This window comes from Micropterus salmoides, unplaced genomic scaffold (genome assembly GCF_014851395.1).
Source record: "Micropterus salmoides isolate LMB-PRFRI ecotype aquatic unplaced genomic scaffold, ASM1485139v1 Ms_hic_scaffold_17, whole genome shotgun sequence".
Lineage (NCBI taxonomy): Eukaryota > Metazoa > Chordata > Actinopteri > Centrarchiformes > Centrarchidae > Micropterus > Micropterus salmoides.
Genome location: NW_024040817.1, coordinates 27898100 through 27920139, shown reverse-complemented (window position 1 = coordinate 27920139; position 22040 = coordinate 27898100). Strand labels below are relative to the sequence as shown.

The following is a 22040-nucleotide window of genomic DNA, read 5'->3' as shown; positions in this document are numbered from 1 at the left end:
ATTTATCTTGAGCAGTGCTTGAAGTGGAAAAACATAGGTGCCAGTACTCTCCATTCACGTGTTGGCATGTGTATTAGCTAGCTGGCACTTGCTGATTGCTGTCAACAAGGTTGGCACTTTATGTAGAACAAAATGAAGAGATATTTTCACACTATTTTGAAGAAACCTTTGACGGTGAAATATAAAAGTCCTCCCCCAGAAGATATTGAGCATTAAACTCTTAAATTACTGCATTCTGGAGACATTTTCTGCACCAATTTATGGTGTTAATGTCTTTATATGAAAGGAAACACAAAATGGCATGTGACAATCCAAAATATAAAACTATAATGGAATATAATGCAGTAATCAGTAGCTTGCTTTTTTTTTTAAGTTCCTTCTTTTGGACAATTTGTTTATTCTATACATTAAATTGCATTCTTTGTTTTCCTATTGTGCAAATAAACCTTTCTCAAAGCAGTTATTATTTGTTACTTAACATTTCTTTTTGCAAGCTATTTTTCATAACTTTTCTGTGAGAACAAAAAGTCCTGGTGCGCCAAAGAGTAAAATGTATACTGTAAGTGCCGGCCCACTTTAAGCACTGATCTTTAGAAGTAGAAGAGTTTCTCAGCCCACAAAGGAAAATTTTTCAGAAAAAATTCAAATTCAAAATCAGCACATTGGGAGATTTTTTACTGGACAAGAAGGGTATGAAAAACTATAACCTGTAAAATAACTAGTAACTAAATCTGTCAGACAAATAGTGGAATACAAAAGCTATTTTCCTCTGAGATGTAGTAGAGGGGAGTAGAAGTATAAAGTTGAGGAAATATTCAAGTAAAGTACACATACCTCAACTATGTACTTGAGTAAATGTACTCAGTTATATTTCACCACTGGTATGTAGAACCTTATATATGCATATTATTAATGTCTCACCTGGATACCTGGAGGACCTGCAGGCCCCGTTGGCCCTTGTTTTCCTGTTTCACCCTGCAAATTGATTATAGATCCAGTTTATAATCAATTTAATAATATTGATTTACCTGAAACCTCTATTAAAAGTACAAATGACATCCATTACACTTCAAAATCAAAAGCAGGTACGAACACCCTAAAAATTATCTGACAAACAATTGAAGAGTAAATGCAAACTCACGGTTGCGCCTTTAGCTCCTGGTTTCCCATCTTCTCCATCTCTTCCTGGCTCACCCTACATGAAAACAGATGAGTATGGATGGGTTTATATGACAACTAAACTGATGAATATAATTAAAGTGTGATCTGGTGACTTGATGGGGGAATCTCACAGTCTTTCCAGGAAGTCCAACTGGCCCGATGGATCCCTCAGCACCAATATCACCCTAAATCCAACACAGGAATTGTGTTAGTCTTCAAGTTTGTGTTTCAGTCAGCTCAGATTGCTTGCGACGAGTGAGTTCCAGTGAAGTCTAATAGTGCAACAATAAAGTTTTGGTGTTACTATGTGGACACGCCTCATTAAATAGGAGATGATTCCAATTACCTTTGCACCAGCGGGTCCAACTGCACCCTGCTTCCCTGGCAGCCCCTAGGAGCAACAGTGCATCATAAAAAAGAAACTGATGTGTTGATGTGAAAATGAATGTGTTATTGCTGCTACACCCTCAAATCCTGTTTATGTGGGTTGTAAGAATTTATACTGAAGTTATGAGCTAGCAAAAATTCACATTATTTTAGTCTTCACACAGCCAACTCGGTAATTATACAACTGTCTTGATGACTTGAACAGTCATGAGAACGATCTTAAAGTATGAAAGTATTAGCATTAGGCACAGTGATACTTTGAGCCTAATGCTAACATGCTAATGTTAAGCAGGTGTAAAATTTACCATGTTCTTACTTTAACATTGAGATATTTCACCAAAAGTCAATCTGCTGGTGGCGCTAGAGCAAAAGTCAGGAGATCAAAGTGATTATTCTTATTCTTCTTAGCTGGAAATCCCCCACCCCTCCATCTCATCCACGCTGGATCCATGAGGTCATATCAGCCTTGTGCTGTATAATGACTAATAAACAACCAAATAAACAACCTTGTACCTTGTACCTTGATTAGGATTCATAGTTGGGGAACCATAAATGTCAGTATAAAATTCCACAGCAATTCTTCTAATAGTTAGAAGAGATAAATCAGTCTGGACACCGCCACCTGTAAACTGCATGCTGCTAGCATGGCTAAAAAGATGGAACCCAAATCTCTGCTCACTTGCATGTTGTGTCAATTACCAAAGACATTTTTGGTTACTGAAACAGACAAATATGTATTCACACTTCTCACATACACATTACCGTATTTTAAATGTCCTTTTGTGGTGGCTTGAAAATGATTTACTATGAAAAAGTTACCAGTATGCAGTTTTTGTAAAGCTTGACAATTCCTCTGAAAAATGTCTTTTCCAGGAAATATAAGTGGAGACTACATAGCATTCAGAAAACCATGGGAAAAAAGCATACTGTTCTTTTTCTACTGCGCTGTTTGTAGAGTCAGTTTGAGCATTTAAGCCTCTAGGTAGGGCAAGATAGACCTGCTCTTGGCATGATATTTCCCTCCCCGCTGTTTGTTTGGCTTTAATGTTTTATTTATCTGACCTGCTTTGTGGCGTCAGAGAGGAGCTTGTCCGCCATTCTTTTTGTTTGTTTTGACTTACTTTGCAATCAAAATATAACAAATCACAGCCGTAAGTGCAGACACCCTTGTGAAGGTGGAAGGGCCCCAAGTTGTCCCTTATGGACCAGCAGGCGTGCACTCTAGTATCACCTGTTTCTCAGATGTGTGCCCCTCTACCGATGGCAGCCCATACAGGCAACCTAACCCTATTGTGAGATACACCCTACGCATATGAACTCAATTCCATAAACACTTTGGCCACATACAGGCCTTGCTGTACATGCCTCTTACAAACTCCCCTTTTTTAAACCTTCTTTGATAGATGCAACTTTCCAAATCTGATTTGGGAGGGGAATGCACGGTGTGGGGGATTTCTTCATGGATGGGCAGTTTGGCTCAATTTCGTAGAAAAGTACAACCACACTCCCACTTTTCAGGTTCTTTATGATCCATGATTTCACTCGCACACAGTTTCCAAATTTGCCATCCATCCCATCAACCAGCCAAGTCGATGGCTAGGCTATGGGTCTCACTTGTGCTGTAGTATTCAGAAAATGGATCGTTATTCTCTGGGGGGGGACTTCGGCACAGAACTCTTGGAGGAAACCTGGCAAAGAGCTATTAATAGAATACACACATTTTCAATTTGTATCAGACACGGATTGCTGTAGTTTAAAGTACTTAGCCATTTCAGTAAGGCCAAACTGGCCCTGATATTTCCTGGGTCAGACTCAAACTGTATTTGATATCATCAAGCCCTTGCTACAATCAGCCATACAGTATGTTTTAGATATGCCCAAGACTGGACACATTCAGGTCGGAGATTTGTAACACATTCTCCTACATATGTAGAACAAAGGTTGACCCTGACCCAGTTATCATTAACTTTTGGGGTTGTCCCTAACAACAGCAGGATATCCAGACATCAATCAGATTTAATGACATTCTCAACATGCTTATTCTTCTTAGCTGGAAATCTCCCACCCCTCCATCCAACGCATTCTCATCTCAGTGCGTTATAACTGCTTTCAGACAGCATGACAAAGCGTAAGGATTTTACACTAAAGGCACCCTTCAGCGTCCGTATGAAACGCCCCCGTTTGCTACATTGCAGCAACACAAAGGAGGCTAACCCTACCTGCTAGCACAGCCGATATGCGCAGCTGTACGGTTAGTTAGGGTCAGTGACTTAGGTTTAGGTACCAACATTTTCGATGGTTGTGGTAAGGGTGGGGCTTCGGGGGGCTGTCAACACCTTTAACACAAACGTAGCTAGCTAGCATTTCCGGTCTGTAGAGGACGCCCCAGAGTGTCTCATATAGACGCTTTTGGAAACGTCTAATAGTCCCTTTAGCGTCTAATAGCTACGTTTTGTCACTTTTTCTGAAAGCGTTGGTATTGAGGTTATGTCAGCCCTCAAACTTGAAAAAGGGCACCTCGAAAAAGTTTCAAAATACATGGCATCCCTTCCTAGACTACAATGCGAACAAATGTGATGCAAACCCTTTTTGTTTTTTTTGTCGATTGTATTACCTACTTTCCCTCCATTTGTTTTGTTTATTATTTGGTTTTCACCATAAATGCAGGTCAGCTACATGCAGTATGTGAGGTGTGCAGGAAGTTGTATCCACATATGGTATTGATGCAATTGTACCCCTTTGTTATTTTCTGTTAATCTCCCCTTGTCGCTGAAAATTCAATAAAACCAATTTGAAATAATAATGAAACAAACAAATATAAGTGCAGACTGGGTTTGATATGAAAGAAAATGAAGTTGAACTTACTGGAATACCCACAATCCCCCTGATACCAACAGCTCCAGGAGTACCAGGTTCTCCCTGTTGAGTAGACATTCATGCACATTGGTATCGTTATAGAGGGTAAGCGCATGATGTCACAGAACGCAGTTACACCCACTAAGTGGCAGAAAGACGAGTAGCAGTGTTAGCTTGAATCGGCTAAAACACAAACAACAAATCTAAAATGGGAAAAAGCTGGACCGCTGGTTCTTTGGTAAGCAGTAAGGCTCACTGTTGAGTCCGACTGCCTTTAATTTGAGCAAATAATCACTTGTTTTATTCCCGGTTTGCTAAATGCAGCCATGGTAACAGATGTTTTGCCACTCAGTCCAGCGTGTTCCAGAAGGGGAAGTGACATCAACTCTATAGAAGAGTTAGATCAACATTGGTCCATATATGCTGTATATTATACTGTATGTCTGTGTGTCTTGTTGGCCATGGCTGATATAATGCAGTACACGCCTGACAGGAAAAACTAAGAAACATGATTTGATCTTTGGATGCTGTTCCTCATCATTTTTGTATTTGACACTATGTAACTCTGGATAGAAGAAAAAACAAATCTCTTACAAAAAAAGTTAAATTTAATTCAGTGCACACACATTGCGCTGATACAACATATTTTTGGTCTGGTAAGACCAATAATTTACGGTGGATAATAAAAAACATAATGAGCAACTGATGTTCAAACATTAGGCTGCAATTAAGTACATTGTAGTGTACCGTGATGGTCCAAACATTGTGTCAAACGCTTGACACCTTAAACAGTGAAAGAAAAATACTGAGGGGAAACTAAACATGAGGTTATTTGTGGTCAAAATAAGTAAAGATTTTGAATACCTTAGCTCCATCAATTCCAGGAAGTCCATCCAAGCCATCTTTACCAGGATCTCCCTGTAATGTCACACCACACACTTGTAACCCTCTAAACAATGCTGTGCTAAAGAACAAACGTTCATTCAGTCCCAACAGTGTACTTACAGCGACTCCTTTTTCCCCTGCAGGACCCTGTTCTCCTTGAGGTCCCACAGGCCCCTAATCAAAATTTTTAAAAGTTTTTAAAATGAAACCACATCTTTAGCAAAAAAAATCCAGAATCTAAGTTGAAGTGTAGAACTTACAACGTCACCCTTAGGCCCCTCGAAACCCTGACGTCCACGGATTCCCTCCACACCCTGAGAGAAGAGATTCAATCAGAGGCACATCTGGAGAGTTAGCTTTAAATGAGATCCGGCTCTATAGCTCTGAGAGTCACACCAAAAAGCAGAGGACATAGAACTGATTAAACTAATACTGCTTACAGGAGCTCCAGGTGGGCCGGTAGGTCCTGGGATACCATTAAAACCAGGAGGACCCTATGAACGGAGATGAGTCAGATTTATCTGTAAATATAATGCTACAAAGGTTTATAGCATAATCACATGCCAGGAAATTGAATTGTTCTTTTTATTAGCAGCCCTGAATGAAACCAATAAGTTTCTAAAAAACTTTGCTTTAACTGACTCTGTCTCCCTTTTCTCCAGTTGTTCCAGGGAATCCAATGGGCCCTCTTTGCCCCTAAAATGACAGAAGAGCTCAAATCAAAAAATATATATATCACTCCCCCTCAAAGAGACACATACAGGTGTGTAATAACATGCTTTGACTGAGGAAGAAGCTTCCTTACATCATCTCCCATTCGACCTGGTGGTCCCTGAGGACCAGGCACTCCATCTTCTCCCTGTGGAAAACAAAGAAAACTGAACAAAAATTGCGAGAACAGAGAGATAATTATATTAAGCTGTCTATAGGCTTCTATCAAATCACTAATGTGCAAGTTGTTCATATCAGTCTCTTTGCATACTTGTTAATGGAAAAGGAAATTCACACAGTTGCTGCAGAGGAACTTTTTTTGTCAATTCGAGGGAGTGATATTAAAAAGAAACCTCATTTGTTGACAAGATGTTTTTTCTGTTTTCACTCTCTCACATACCTTTGCCCCAGGTTCTCCATCTTTTCCAGGCTCACCAGGCAAACCTTTGTGTCCCTGAAGGCAACAATCAATTGTATTAACAATTTGGTATTACTTTATCAACAAATGTATCAGATTTCTGTCTTTCTACTGTGACAGTTTAAGGTTCCTGTATATGAATATGAATATATGAATTTAAAGGTCGAAATGTATCTCAGATTTTCCCCTCCTACTCATGTGGATGTACACATTATTAAAAAAACTTTTTCCAAAGCAACTATTGGCCTTCCAGCTACTGTTTTCCACTCTCCTCATAATCTATAACTAGACTAATGCAGCCACGCTGGCACTTCTGTGAGGATGTACTTTGTAACTAAATGCTAATGTCAGCGTGCTAACGTGCTCAGAGATTTTGACCGTCTTAATGAAATTCACCAGAGTTATTATATACATGTATATAATTAAATCTGTATGACAATCCATTCAACAGTTGCTGAGGTTGGACTGACCAACCAACATTCCCTAGCATTCCTGGCGTGGCTAAACATCATGTGAATACAACAACAACAATAACTGTGAAAATGTTATCACTTTTAATTTTGTTTAAATATGTTTTTAAAGTGTGCATCATGCAGCAAAATACAGTGCCAAGGGCTTGTCTAGAAATTACTTAGTTGTGTCAGATAATAAACAGCAGCCATTTTCATTTAGGAAGCTTCTAAAGCTTCTTCTCACATACTCTTTTTATGTTGAAGTTTCTTGGTGCTTTTTGTTTAGGTATATTTGCTGTTTGTATAGAATTCATTGTGGTAAGCCCTGTGAAGTCAACAGGAAGAACAATTACCAAAATGTCCTTAATCGCAAGTAGACCTAAACTGACTTACTCAGAACTACTAACTAAAACTAAATCTAAAGTATTATATAATCCAAAAAAGATTGTTTTTTTTTTAAATTATTATTGGCATTGATGTTCCTCACCTTCATCCCTGGTAGCCCAGCCATTCCCTGTGGTCCGGCAGGACAGGCAGCAGGACACTACAAACACACACAGAGGCAGATGGGATTGAAATGTGAGACGCGGACAGACAAAACAGACTCAACAAGCATGGCTGCTGCAGAGCCTCTAAACTTCAATTCCATTTGATCAGAAATTCACTGTCACCAATCCAATTGCCATGCATCCAGGAAACATTTGGCAGTGTGTAAGACAGTAAAACACTCACAGCTTCCCCACTTCCCTCATTGCTGGCACCAGGCGGCCCCTAAAACACAGCAGAGTGACATCTAAATCAAGCCGGAAGGTGTTTAGATGTCCACATAAATCCACCATAGCGGAAATTCCCAGAGAGGTAATGTGAAAAGAGACCACAGTGTGCAACATCTCCATACACTCATAATTTCACATGGAAAGCATATAGCTGTATGGTATGAGTGTATAAGTACAGATGACAAGTTAGTATGAGGGCTACTGGGATTACACCTGTTCAGCAGATGGTTAATATCCAGTGTGGGGCTGATATTGAGCTTTAATTAAAAGGCATGCAGATACTGATCATTCAATTTGCTGTAGAGTGTAGTATTTTTGTGAGAACCCTCTGATGCCACAAGAGGATGTCTTTTGTGGCGTTGAGTAGTTTAGTACCCCAAGAACTAAACCCTGTTTCAAAGGCTTTTTATTTACCAAATAATAAGTGTCTGGTTATGCTATACTTATGTAATTTCTGTCATGAAAAGTGTCTAATATATATATAAGATTCTGTTGCCGCGCCACCAGACTGCAGAGCAGCTTCCCCCCCCCAAGCTATCAGACTTTTAAACTCAACTTTAAATTCATCCTCAGCACTGCTCCATTGAATATAGTTTATTTCTACCTTGTAATTCAAACACAATGATATCAGGTAATATCCCAAATATCAGAATCTGCATATAAGCTCACTTTAAAATGCCCAAATAAAAACAAATCAATCAGAAATAAGATCAATCATGAAATTTATGAAAAAAATAGTAGGTCAGTAGTTAGATCTGGCTCTTACCGCAGGCCCTGGTGGACCAGGAGGGCCAACAGGCCCTGCGATGCCGGGACTCCCTCTGGGTCCAGGTGGACCCTGCAAGTACAGGAAATATCATCATGACCTTTGATATCAAACACATATAAGCAAGCATTTGATGTACGACCAAGTACAAAATCCTCACAATATCAAACTAATAAATCATATTCAGAGCCTGTTGGAAACATGGTTCAAATAATGTTGATGCATGCGAAGCTGATGATGTGAAGTTAAGATAGCCATCTTAACTCACTGGAAGAAGTAGCAATACGGCTGTGTAAAATATTCAATTAAGTAAGCAGTATCACTAGTACAAAAATACAGTCTCCAAGTATCCAAGTAGAAGTTCTGGTTCAGAAAATGTCCTCTGTAAGCAATACAGTATTATTATGAAAAGATGTCTAAGGAACATTTTTTATACACAGTTCCCAGCCTAGGGGGTCCCCGCCAAATGGTCACAAAAGGGTTGTGAGGTAATTAATGGAAGTAGAGAGAACATAAAAACAAGTTCTGCAACATAGATCTGTATTGCTTTTTAGGGCTTTTTGTTTGCTTTGTCCCCTCACACTTGTCTTGTCTTAATTTGAAGTCTGACCTCAGGCCCAATGTTTCCTTCATCTCCTGGGATTCCTGCTTTCCCCGGTGGTCCCTGTCACGCACAGACACAGCAGACTCAGCAGTTAATACAGCAGCACATTCAATGGTAAGCCATGTGTAAGCTTTTCAACAATGTTTCTGAATAAAACTGAAGATGTAGCAAACACGTACAGGAGGTCCTTCACTTGCTGGGCCCTGTGAAACAAGAGACAGAAGATAATGATTAAGTAGTTTCTTCGTAGTTACAATGTAATTTCCATTCATGTTGCTTTAATAAGAGCTTTTTCCACTTACAGGAGGACCTGGGGATCCAGGAAAGCCAGGAAGTCCCTGCAATCAGGAGGTTATAAAAATAGTCTTTGTTTGTAAAAAAAAAAAAAAATTCTTATAACTGGATGATTTCCAAGTGACCTAAATGGTTACTCACTCTCTCCCCTACAGGCCCTCTGGGACCCATTGGGCCAGAAGAACCCTGCAGACAACAAACACACAATCACACACAGACAGTACTGGCAGATGTTATAAAGAGTGAGTGTCAGTGGATGAGGTGATGTTTCCTACAGCAGCTCCTGGAAGGCCAGGCAGCCCTCTCTGTCCAGGAAGGCCGATCTCCCCCTGTTCCCCTTTGCTGCCCTAGGAAACAAACACAACAGGAATAAAACAGCTTTATCTTCTTCCTGCATCTCTCTGCACTGTTGCTAGGATACACAGAGGCGGTGACAGTCAACATTAAATCAATGAAATGTGGGCTGCACTCGTTGTTTCTTAGATCAACAACAACCCAAGCTTGTGTAAAGCTATGCAGATAACACATGAGTTAGACAGGAGGAGTAAAAATAATCTTAAATTAATTATTATTAATTAATATGTTTAAGATATGTTATGTGTTTGTGCAAATACATTTTGTGGCAACTACAACAGTGGAAATATGGAAAAATTCAGCAGATCACAGTAGATCTGTAGTCCTAAAACTAAAATTAACCTAAAATTGGATTCCTTCACCAGAATATCTTTTTTCCCCAAGGGGAAATGTCCAGGGGTTTCCCAGGGCATAGATGGAACGTCTGGGCTACCTTGATAAAGGAGAAGGCCCACTAGAAGCAAACAAATCACTTGAAACCACCACTTCTCGCAGCTGGAAAGTACTGTAGCTTTCCTGTTAGAGTAACTTGCTCATTAGTAAACACTGTCAGCCTTTGACTTCCACTGAGAATTTATGTGACTTTGGGTCAAGTGTTTTTATAATCATGGAAGAAAAGGATATACAAAAGAAGAAATCCAGAAACTCCAGTGACCTTCTCTTCCATAGACATGTTTCCACAGGAAGTAAAGACTAACTGTTGTCCCATCACTCCATCACTGTTTTTAGGCAAATTACTGAAGCTTTCAGGCAAATTTCATGCTACTTTGACTAAAGTTAAATCTTTTCAACTGTCAATTCCTTGCTGGTCAGTCCGGTGTTGCCTGCTATCCCACAATGCAGGAAAAATTATGACTTTTATGGGGCAGGATCACACCTGGGTTACAGGCCCTATAGAATTCTACTGCGGATTAAAAATGTGTAAATTCAAATGTCACCAAATTTAAGATGTGTCCTAAAAAATCATGTTGGAATTAGTGAACATTTCTAGGTTGGCCTACAAAAAGTACAATATCTACAATAAAAAAAGTATGTAATTTTGTCTTCCTCCTGTCTTCCCTGAGGTGTCACATTGCAAACAAACAAAAGTACAAAAAAAGAGCATGGATCAACACAGCCTGCACAGTATTCTTTCAGTACATCTTTTAGTATTTCATACTCACAGGAACGCCTGGACTGCCAGTAGAACCTGGAAGACCCTGGGGAGACAAATGAAACAAGTTAGTTAATAGTTAAAGACAACAGAGACCTAAAGAGAAGAATACTTGTAATTCAGACAATTAAGGACTCTGGTGATTTGTTGAAAGAATGGTTATCAAGGAAGAAATACTCACATCTCTTCCATCCCTGCCATTTTCTCCTGGGGGCCCTCGAGGGCCCTCTGGGCCAGGGGCTCCTGGGGGACCTTGAAATGATTTATCAGGCTGAGAGTAGAGATAACCAGTCAGCAAGTGACAGTGAAATGACTAAATAAAAACTATGAATACAGTTTTTAATGAAACTCATACCTTCAAAGATTGCAGTCATTTATCCACAATGGCGACATATTTTACACAATACAAAATGTTTTTTAACATACACTGAACAAAATTATAAACGCAACACTTTTGTTTTTGCCCCTCTTCATCATGAGCTGAACTCAAAGATCTAAGACTTTCTCTATGTACACAAAAGGGTTATTTCTCAAATATTGTTCATGCATCTGTCAAAATCTGTGTTAGTGAGCACTTCTCCTTTGCAGAGATAATCCATCTACCTCAGGTGTGGCATATCAAGATGCTGATCAGACCGCATGGGTATTGCACAGGTGTGCCTTAGGCTGGCCACAATAAGAGGCCACTCGAAAATGTGCAGTTCCATCACACAGCACAATGCCACAGATGTCGCAAGTTTTGAGGGAGCGTACAATTGGCATGCTGACTGCAGGAATGTCCACCAGAGCTGTTGCCCATGAACTGAATTTTAATTTCACCTCCAAGATCATCTGAGACCAGCCACCCGGACAGCTGCTGCAACAATCGGTTTGCATAACCAAAGAATTTCTGCACAAACTGTCAGGAACATCATCTGCATGCTCGTCATCCTCATCAGGGTCTCGATCTGACTGCAACTTTGCACAGCCATTGAAGAGGAGTGGACCAACATTCCACAGGCTACAATCAACAACCTGATCAACTCTATGCAAAGGAGATGTGTTGCACTGCTTGAGGCAAATGGTGGTCACACCAGATACTGACTGGTTTCCGGACCCCCCCCCCAAATACAGTGATTTTCGAGTGGCCTTTTATTGTGGCCAGCCTAAGGCACACCTGTGCAATACCCATGCTGTCTGATCAGCATCTTGATATGCCACACCTGTGAGGTGGATGGATTATCTCGGTAAAGGAGAAGTGCTCACTAACACAGATTTTGACAGATTTGTGAACAATACTTTTGTGTACATAAAGTCTTAGATCTTTGAGTTCAGCTCATGATATTTGGGGGCAAAAACAAAAGCATTACGTTTATAATTTATTCAGTATGCTTTTAAATTAATAAAAAGGAAAATTGGACTAAAGATGTCAAATTAATTTAAATGGTATTCATATGTTAATTTAATTTATTTAATAACAACATATTTTTATTTTCAATTAGGATGTATCCTTTTACAGCCTGCAGGCATGTTTCTAATTTTGGACATTTCAGGTAATATTCAAAATATCTTGGTGCCAACTTGATTTACAGTCCTTATACTTTATTGCTGGTCACATGTGAATTGTTGCAGAAATGTATGAATGGTCTACCTATACAACCCTAAAACCGCATACAAACAAAACCACCACCATAAAATAGATTTAGAACAAAGCAATAAGGCAATTAGGCAACCAAAGCACTGAAGTAGATTACTGGCTTAAAATCACAAGAGAAAGTAGAGTATATAAATAAATACCTCAGCATTGGCATACATCTGAAGAAGCAAGAGAAATCAGATAAAGGGAGAGTTAGTGAAAGTAGTCACACCACCCTCACCAAAAGTGTCAGCAGAAGCGTACATGTTCACAATCATAGTAGTAGTAGTAGAGTATATCATGCTGTCATTTGAATATACAGCCAGTGTCAACAGTCCCCATGTACAGAACCACCTCACAGCTGGATGCAGGAATGTTAGCCTGAAATCTAATAGAGTGCCCCAGGCCAGGAAATATTTCTTACTATAATGGGTAGGAATATTTGCATCTTAATACAAGTGATTAAATACAAACACTTTAGCTCATTCTAATTCATTGCGCTGCAGACTTTATTAAGAACAAGATGTGAGATAGCAGAGTGGAATTTTCATTATGGGCTTCCTTCTTTGAGGCAGAAATCTCATTAATTGTGCTAAAGCTACACTGATATGAAAGATAATATTTAGTCATAAATGCCATAAACCTTACACAGTGAATATAAATGAATCCTGCCACTATCAAATACTTTCTCACTGATTTCCATTTAGTTTACACTGTTCAATGATCCCAAACAACCTTCATGCCAAAAGATTTCCATGTTTATGAGTTGTGGGCGTTCATCTACGGACAAGATGGTTATATGATTGCAGAACTGAGGGTAAAACATACTGTGCGTTAGGAATATAGCAAATAATAGAAAGTTCCTGGTGAGTTCTGAGTTCAGTCAGAAGCTGAGCTGAACACACACACAGAGACTCCCAAACACACAGTCACTGCGTCCATTTCTAGCCAGATTACACCTAGCTTCTATACAATTTGTGCATTGACTGTTTGGATTACATAAACCGAGGCAAGGCTAATATTTGCCTCACTTTCTGACTTTTAACTCTAACGTCAAACTAGAGAACCACGTTTTTATCCTGGCCAACAGAAAGCGTGTGAAAAATGAAGCCTATTGCTCATGTAACTAGCAAAAAAGTCCATGCTAAGGTAAACTATTTTGCTAATTAGCCTGCTGACCCTCCATCATAACAAATGCAGTAAAAGAGAGAAAAAGAAAGAATTTTCTTTTTCAAGAGTAGCCTAGGGGTCACTGAGAGGGTTTCAGGGGGTCCCCAGCAAAAAGGGGAATAGTTGATTTTCACTATTATTCCATCCATAAGTAACATAAAGACAGAATGTATGACTAATTTGGTCATAGGTTTTGTTTACTTTTGTAATAAAACATCTAAAAGCAAAAATGAAATCAGATGAGGGACCCTGGGACAAAATCTTGTCAAATGGGGGTCCGTGGTCTAATATGAGTCAATTTAGGGGTCCTTGATGTGAAGAACTTTGAGAACCACTGGCCTACACTGTTTAGTGGTACCACCTGGCTCAATGTTCTTCAGCAACAAGGATGGAGAAAATCACTTTTAATGGTCTTGAACAACAGGCAGCAGGTGTATTGCATTACTGCCAGCTGATAATCAAGTAGCAGCGGGTAGTGTGCCTATACTAACAATTAGATTATTTCAGCAGGGCAATGTCGCCTACATAACCTGTTGAATCACTGAGACACCAATTATTGTGCAGGTAAAGTCAATAATTTTTCAGTTTAGATGTAGCATGCAAAACCATGTTGTTGTTGGTGGACTGAGTGTGGTAGGCTACTTTTCATGTTGCAGAAGCTGCCAGCTAACACAAGGAACACATTCTGTGCTGAAATGAAATGAAATGGCAACCACACAAATATGGCACTCTGCTCACAATGCAGGTTGGGTTTCTGATCTCACACTTAAAAAAATTCCTCTTTGTTATTAAAGTCTGACAGTTAGCCTAGTGTTTGTGTTTTGGCATCATGCACTGATGTTTAACACCGCCAATGAAATCATGTCTGCCTGGTCCTTAGCAGCTCTGCCTCAAAGAAATGTTTGCAGTACTACAACGCCAACCTGCTGTTTGACAATAAAAAAATAAAAAAATTAATTGTACAACTTGCAAATTGTTTTGAATGAACTGCAGCCTCTGGGTGTACTAAAGGAAACTGCTTGGCCAAGTATCTATTACACTTGTGTAACTCCATCTCAGCATGTCTGTCCTGTTTTCTTTCAGCATACTGGAAGCCCTATCAACCTGAATAAAACCACAAACCACAACAGATGCTGAGCAGATCCCAGTACTTGTTACTGTACCTCAGTGGCAGGCAGCTCATTGCAACTCTCTCTCTGGGCTCTCTTTGGGTCACAGTGAATCAACATCCACTGGAGTTCAAACTGAAAAGAGATGTTAATGTTACTGCAAATTCAACACTATGTATTAATTTTACGATGTGACATTAACAAAGATTCTTGAAATGCTTCATCATGGTACAGTTATTTCTTTGTAGTTTTAATAAATGCCCTCTCTGGGCTGTTGAGCTTCCGCCAATGCTATTTTCTGCAGGGATTAACTTTTTTTTCCACTGGAACCCAGCTGAGCAGCTTTGCTGTGACAGCAGCACTTTAGAATTATAGCAGAGCTCAGCGCACATAAAAACCTGAACATGTTTGTATGCAGAGAGCACCATCTCACTGAAAAAGCTTGTAAGGAGAGTCAATGAGCCTGATTAAATGTAACAGGCATTTCTCCATCCTCGCTTACCACTACGGAGGCGTCGGGATCAGCATCCAGTCTGCCAATAAGAGTATCTCCCTCTGTGGTGATGGGGCCTTTGTCCTTGATGGGTTTCTGATCCACGGGCTGGCAGTCCACGTACAGAGTGACCTGGTCGTACTCCACTCCAATCATCACCTTGTGCCACTTGGTGTTGAAGAGCACAGAAAGGCCGGGAAAGGTGACAGTCTGCAGGTTGCCATCAGCGCCCATCAGGAAGTACTCCAGACTCTGCTGGTCGCCATTTAGCCTCAGTCCGGCTTGTTTGTTGCCATCTTCATCCACTATTTGCCAGACATTCCACACCTTGTTCACCGTGTTCTTGATCATGCGGAAGGTCACCATGAAAGAGTACTCGTCAGGGAAGCCACGAGGAAAGTTCAGCCTGAGGGGGAAATTAAAGAAGTCATATTGTGCTAATTTCAAGCTCTTTGTCCTAGTACTTCATTAAGTACTTTGATTCATGGATTTAAAAAAATCCTTTTTTATCTAATACTGGCCCTTCATGCAGCCAGTCAGTTCAACCTCTGTCTGAAACAAGCTATTTCAGCTTCTGTCTCTTTAAGACCCCCTTTCCTTGAAAGTGCACTTTCTTGTGATTGGCCAATTTCCAGAAGCCTGCCAAGGGCCAGCACCCAGTACTTCTAAGCACTGCAGCAATAGATTATAATTTTCAAAATACTTTCTATGTCAAAGTTAATTCAGGATTACTGAATAAACAGCACTCAGATCAAATGCAGGACATGGATAAAAAATACTTTAAAGCCCTGCTATCACTGTTTATGAGAGTCAAAAGCAAAAAAGGTAAAACTATAAGAAACAAAGGGCACAATGTTATATCACTAATGAGATACTGTGAAAGAGGCTGCCTCGGTGGAGAAATCACTGCTTCAATTACAACATGCAGTCCTAGTTAGCATCCACAGTCTGTGTTTTTAACAAGCCAGATTCTCAGTAGGTGGTGCCTTCATAGATGGGCACTGCAGCCGGACTTTTACCATCTTGTAAACGATCAAGGTGAGGTAATAAAAAAGAGTTTCCTGTAAGCCAGTAAAACAAATGACCAAAAGACCACGCTCTAGCTTTGCCTGAGGTGAGAAAGTCTAAAGTATGTGCTGCTTTTGTCCTGCAGAAAAAAAGAGAGGGAGCGCAGCATAAAGCTTGCTGGCAGGGACGGATGCACAGTCTGTGCCACTGGACGTGTGGGGGAAATAAACATGTATTTACATTCAGTGTGACAGGCCCGAGTGGCGTAGAAGCAGGCTGCCAGCGAGTTACATAACAGCCTCTAAGGAAAGCTGGCCTGCAGGAACAGATTAGCCAAAACAGACTGGAGCAGGCACACTGGGAAACACCAGGGGACTTCTTTGGTTATGTAAAGTGGTAAAGCTATTAACCTGCACACTCTGTACTGGAACCACTTTTGTGAAATAATGTCTTGAAAAGCGGGCCTTTCACTTGTGTTAAATAAACTGCTAAATGCTAAAATAAAAATGACTCTTTTGACACTGCAGCTGCTAAGGAGGGCTGCATGATGGACTGGACAAAGTGTGAAGCTGCCTCAAAGGGCCCCGAAACCCCCAGGTTTACTATGTGTCATGGGGGGGGGGTTATTAAAATAACCCAGATGGTGTCATCACTGACAAACTTACCAGTCACTAAGGGTCTAATGAAACATGCTATTGATATGCATTATGGGACATTTTAAGAGCTTGACTCATACTAAAATTTTAAATATCTTGGCCTTTGCTGCTTCAGTTTTTTGCAAGTGTGGTGTCCCAACAATAATGCTGCGATGATGTGTTGAGAAGAAACCCGCTTGACACTGTTCTTGATCATAAAAGTTTATTACATCAAGAAGTTCAGCATCAATTACAAGCTCTGCAGCAGCTTGGAGAGTGACCCAGCCAGATGGCCACTCTGTCTCTCTGTACATCAAACATAGCTTATATAGGATATGTGTAGGTATCTGTTAGGCACCATAGAAGGGTTTGAGTCTGCAAAATAAAGCTCCAACCCATAGAAGGGTACAGTGCTATTCTGAGGTAACAAAACAAGGGGTCAGAGGTCAAATTCTATAGAAGGGTTCAGTCCCTACATAACCACCACTCAACAACTCTCCCCTTAGGAGGTCACTGACCCTCTGCCCTGCTGCTACAGTGCTATTTTAAACTGTTATGCGTCAAATGCACATATATTGGACACTACACAAGCTGCCAACTTTATGGAGGTGCAACACAAAATAGCTTAGGGGCCAAAATCTATTTTTAGATAATTGGGTTGCAACATCCAAGCTGTTGCTTAATTTGCTTAAAATTCAATGATTAATCTTTAATATGTCGAAAAATGATTCCACAACTGTAAAATAACAAACCTTTTTCTTTCTTGTATGACATCTCAATAGGGGCCCACGACTTATTTTTGCCCTAGGGTACCCAAGCAGGATAATCCAGCCATATTGCTACAACTAACCTTTAATTACAAACTTTGAATGACGAAAGATGAATCACTACCAAAAAGACATAGTGAAAGATGTCTCTTTACCGTACATGTCCTGTAGATACAAAGTAGGGTTCAAAGGGTGCTTTTCCAATCCCACACTCACACACATACTCCAAAATGCTTCTATTCTGCCTTTGTGTCTGAGAGATGCCAAATAGGTTCAGACATGTTTTTCTTTACCAATTATATGCTGTTCGCCATGCAGTAACATCTGTGTCGGACCTGTAATAATGCAACACCTGTATCGGCAGACCACTGCCGCCTCTCAACATTTGTGTGTGTTTTACTTGTTTTCTTTAAAACCCTCTTTACTGTACTTACATGGTTGGAATTTGGAAGTTGGCCTCCCTGTCGAGGCGGTAGGCCACCTGGAGTGGAGTGGAGCCGTCCACCTTTCTCACACCTTTCACAGTGATCACATCCAGCTGGAACTGGGTGATCAGATCAAAACCTACAAAGTATAGGTGATAACAGTTAGGTGAATAATAAGAGCTGCAACAATTAATCAATTAGTTTTCGGCTATGAAAGTTATCGGCAACTATTTAAAACAAATAATAATCAGTTTAAATAATTTTTTTTATTTGAATATTATCTGGCTTTTCTACTCCTCTTTGACAGTAAACTGAATTTATTTTGGTTCTGGACAAAACAAGACATTTGATGACATCATCTTGGGCTTTGGTAAACACTATTTGACTTTTTTTTAATTTTTTTTTTTACCATTTTCTGAGATTTTATAGACCAAACAACTAATTGATTAATGGAGAAAATAATCATCAGGATAACGTTAGTTTCAGCCCTAGTAATAAGGATCAGTATTATCTACTGTATACTGTGTAGCAGTATTGATAATTAGTGCTACAATACAATAACACAATTCTACTACATGTATATAATTATGATTTAAAGTAGAAGTATTGATGATAGTGGCATAGTTGGAGAGCCGTCTTGTGTGTATCATTTGAGTGTTATTGCTAGAATTACTATGTAGCAATGATCCTTTAATGATTTAGATCGGTGGTTCCATCATACCCCTTTGATATGGAGATCAGCATCACACACATTTGTAAACTTACTTGTGTGTTGATTTTTCTCCTAAACACAAAAATGTGCATATATATCAAATCAAAATTTCTATCAAATTATCTGAACTTATACGACCAGGTCACTCTGTACATGGACTGCCAGCCCGAACTTATAATTTTTCCATGTAACCCCTGGTATCTGCTGAAGTTCTGCTACCCCTGGTAGGGAACCACTGTCTTAGGTGACAGCTGGACTCAAATTCAGGAGGTTAATGTTTTTATCTTTATGAATAATTCCTTTCCATGTGATGGAAGATGATGTTTTAATATGTTACTTTCTGGTTATCATGATAGCTTTACTTTGTGATCACAGCATACAGTAAGGAGCGTGTATTTATTGAGATATTAAGACACATATTCTTGATAAAACAGATGATTGTGTCTCAACAAGGCAGTCAATATAATGTTCTTGTGACTCGCGCCAACAGCACTGTGAGACTGTGTGTTAAGTAGTAACCTAAGCATGCTAACATATGCTCACAAGGACAATGCTAACTTGCTGATGTTTAGAAGGTATGTATGCACACTCATATCTTAGTTGTGCATCTTAGCATGTGAACATTTGAGAAATAGCAAGAAACAGAAAGTACAGATGAAGCTTGTGGGAATGCATCACTTTTGGTGATAAATCCAAGTACTGAAATAGGAATTTTGACACAATAGTGAGGCTTGAAAAAAAGTCAGTGGATTACTAAAGCTGTTAGGATTCATCCCCTAGGCACCGTCTGTACATTGTTTCTTCAAAACATCTAGCATTTTTTCATGATAATGGTATAATCATTTAGCAGTTACAAAAAATGTGTGATTGTGTGATGAGATGGCAAAATGAGGAAACAAAATAAAAAATGATAATGAATCCCATGTGAAATAAACTTTTCCATTCAACAATGCAGCCACAGAGCAGAATGTGCGCAGATGTTTTGGAGGAGTGAACTGATTGAAACAGGGCGGTGGTGAGCAATTACAATCTTGCTGAGTTCGAATTGTTCCAACTAAAATTCTGTAAAGCTCAAGTGGAACATTTTATTTGCCTCATTTGAAATCTAAAGGTGTTTTGAGGCATGGGGTGGCCCAACCTAATTAAACTTACCACCTTTCTTTGGATGGTCTATTTTCTCCTGTAGGGATTTTTGAGGCTTAGGCTTGTGGTTTTACAACCGCTTCAACTGCTGCTCTTACTTTTGTTTGAACACATCCAGACAGTAGGTCATTACCTGGAAGGTCATCTTGTCCGCTTCTTATTGGTGGGCAGACGGTGTCACCATCCAGTCGGTTGAGGTCTAGTTCTGATAGAACAAAAAAAAGAAGCAACAATCTTGTTACGCATGCCTTTTCTGAATTTGACAGATGCAATATATTACCAGTGAGTTGAATTCAGTTGGGGTATTCCAGGAGACAGATACAAGAGGAAAACAAGGTCCTTAATGTCAGAGTGGATGAACATCACAATGCACTGTGGTGCATTTTTAATATGAGTTTCTCTTACAGTATTTCATGTTTTCACACATTCCAAAGTATGAACACAGAATAATCAACAATCAAGTATTATATTGCAGACGGCTTGAACACCCCTTGTGATTTGATCAGCTTCCGTCATAACTGTTTCTCGGCTGTACTTGGTGGCAGAGTTTTTGTTTTGTAAATCTACAAATTAAGAGACAGGCCTAGTTTTGCATTGCCATTAAGGAAATAATGTTAATATAAATTTTGTGTGAATGCAGAAAAGCATAAAACTTAGAATAAACCCATTCAGTGTCAGTACAATAGCTGTTTAGCACTTGGTACACATTTTGCAGGTCCCAAGACATGTTTTAAAAAACTTCTAAGAATACACCATCACTGTGATATTTCATATAGTATGAGAAGAGAGCGCTATCCCTGAGTCACTTTACTGCTGTTAGGCAGGGGAAAAGCCTCTCAAAAATGTCCATGAAACGAGGATGGTGACAGCCAGAGGGCCTCCCTAGTCAATAACCTGAGTCAGCTCATTTACAGTGAGCAGCGTGAACACAACACATCTGGAAGCCGTTCCCAGATCCCACATAACTGCTGAGAAATGAGATAAAGCGGTGAGACGGTATTTATAATCCCATATTTACTACCACTAAACACTTGTCTGACTGTGCATGTGGGCCTCCAGTTGTTAAAGTTACTGCCTGCCGCGGCATTACGCTCAGAAAGCCAGTCATTAGTGCAATGAGCGGGAGATCAACCACAATTGAGATGTCACATGCAGTTGCATGTGTGCGCTGTGACAATGAGGTGAATTTCTCAAACCAGTACACCTACTGTTTTATTATGTAAGTATTATTGTGTCCCCAAACAACGGCAGAGAATGCGCTTGTTGTGATTATCAGAGGGGACATTTAATCTGATTTAATCCTACAACACAGACCAGCAGTGTGTCTGCTATTTCTGGCCTTTGCTTTGTGAGTTCTGATAAAGAGAATGACCTAGCAACAGTCAACATGCGGACGTTAACATCCTCTTTGTCTGTGTTTACAAGACAAACAGTTTCACTGTGATGGTGGCATTCATGCAATTTACGGTACACTGATTTTGTGACGTATCAATGATTGTGCAATACACACTGTGACGTGACTTACGTCCAAGTGCTGGAGCAAGGAGGAGGGACAGCAGAGCCATGCAGACAGGGGAGTACGCCAACATCGTTAGATGCCAAGGTTGCCTTCTGTTCAGGAATGATGGAGAAAATCAGTATTCAGTCATGCATCTAATTCTCTTTGACAGTTTGTTTGAGTCTGAATCAATAAAACACCACAGGGACGACGTCAAGCACTTTGCTGGTGTCCTCTGTGCTCGTCCTGAGCAAATAACTAGAAAGAAAAAGTTTACGCCGTGCCTTCAAATTGTTTTTGCTTTGCATTCCAGTGAAGATAGAAAAGATTACTGTAAATGGGATATGACAGTAAATGCAAAGTGAGAAAATCATGACAACAAATGACAAAAGTGTTGTTTGACTAATACATTTTTATGAATTAATAATTCAGATTATTAAGTTTATAAGACAAGAACACTCAGCTATTTCCATCATGTTTCTGAAGCACTTCAAATCACACATGATCATGTATCAGCTTCATATAAGTTAAACTCCAATTCATTTTGGAGGAATGGACTTGATGAATTGACAGATGATGAAATTTACGCCACGCATACACAGACGCAGACGCAGATGCAGTCAGCATAAACTGGTTTTACGTTAATCT

The 22040-nt window shown here is 39.8% G+C and overlaps 1 protein-coding gene across 1 annotated transcript in view; it reads right to left on the bottom strand.

The window, feature by feature from the left end:
- The window catches only part of LOC119906861 (collagen alpha-1(IX) chain-like), a 32803-nt gene that overhangs the window by 7506 nt on the left and 3257 nt on the right, over positions 1 to 22040 (bottom strand). Inside the window, exons 2-29 of the mRNA XM_038724292.1 lie at positions 21420 to 21505; positions 20028 to 20099; positions 18049 to 18178; positions 15214 to 15610; positions 14766 to 14846; positions 12594 to 12611; positions 10999 to 11088; positions 10828 to 10863; positions 9586 to 9657; positions 9452 to 9496; positions 9319 to 9354; positions 9196 to 9219; positions 9023 to 9076; positions 8413 to 8484; positions 7603 to 7641; positions 7358 to 7414; positions 6401 to 6454; positions 6095 to 6148; positions 5932 to 5985; positions 5730 to 5783; positions 5550 to 5603; positions 5410 to 5463; positions 5269 to 5322; positions 4414 to 4467; positions 1508 to 1552; positions 1293 to 1346; positions 1142 to 1195; positions 922 to 975 (exon numbers count right to left, since the gene is read on the bottom strand). Coding sequence (XP_038580220.1) covers positions 922 to 975; positions 1142 to 1195; positions 1293 to 1346; positions 1508 to 1552; positions 4414 to 4467; positions 5269 to 5322; positions 5410 to 5463; positions 5550 to 5603; positions 5730 to 5783; positions 5932 to 5985; positions 6095 to 6148; positions 6401 to 6454; positions 7358 to 7414; positions 7603 to 7641; positions 8413 to 8484; positions 9023 to 9076; positions 9196 to 9219; positions 9319 to 9354; positions 9452 to 9496; positions 9586 to 9657; positions 10828 to 10863; positions 10999 to 11088; positions 12594 to 12611; positions 14766 to 14846; positions 15214 to 15610; positions 18049 to 18178; positions 20028 to 20099; positions 21420 to 21505 — 1948 coding nt within the window. The remainder of the gene's footprint in view (positions 1 to 921; positions 976 to 1141; positions 1196 to 1292; positions 1347 to 1507; positions 1553 to 4413; positions 4468 to 5268; positions 5323 to 5409; positions 5464 to 5549; positions 5604 to 5729; positions 5784 to 5931; positions 5986 to 6094; positions 6149 to 6400; positions 6455 to 7357; positions 7415 to 7602; positions 7642 to 8412; positions 8485 to 9022; positions 9077 to 9195; positions 9220 to 9318; positions 9355 to 9451; positions 9497 to 9585; positions 9658 to 10827; positions 10864 to 10998; positions 11089 to 12593; positions 12612 to 14765; positions 14847 to 15213; positions 15611 to 18048; positions 18179 to 20027; positions 20100 to 21419; positions 21506 to 22040) is intronic.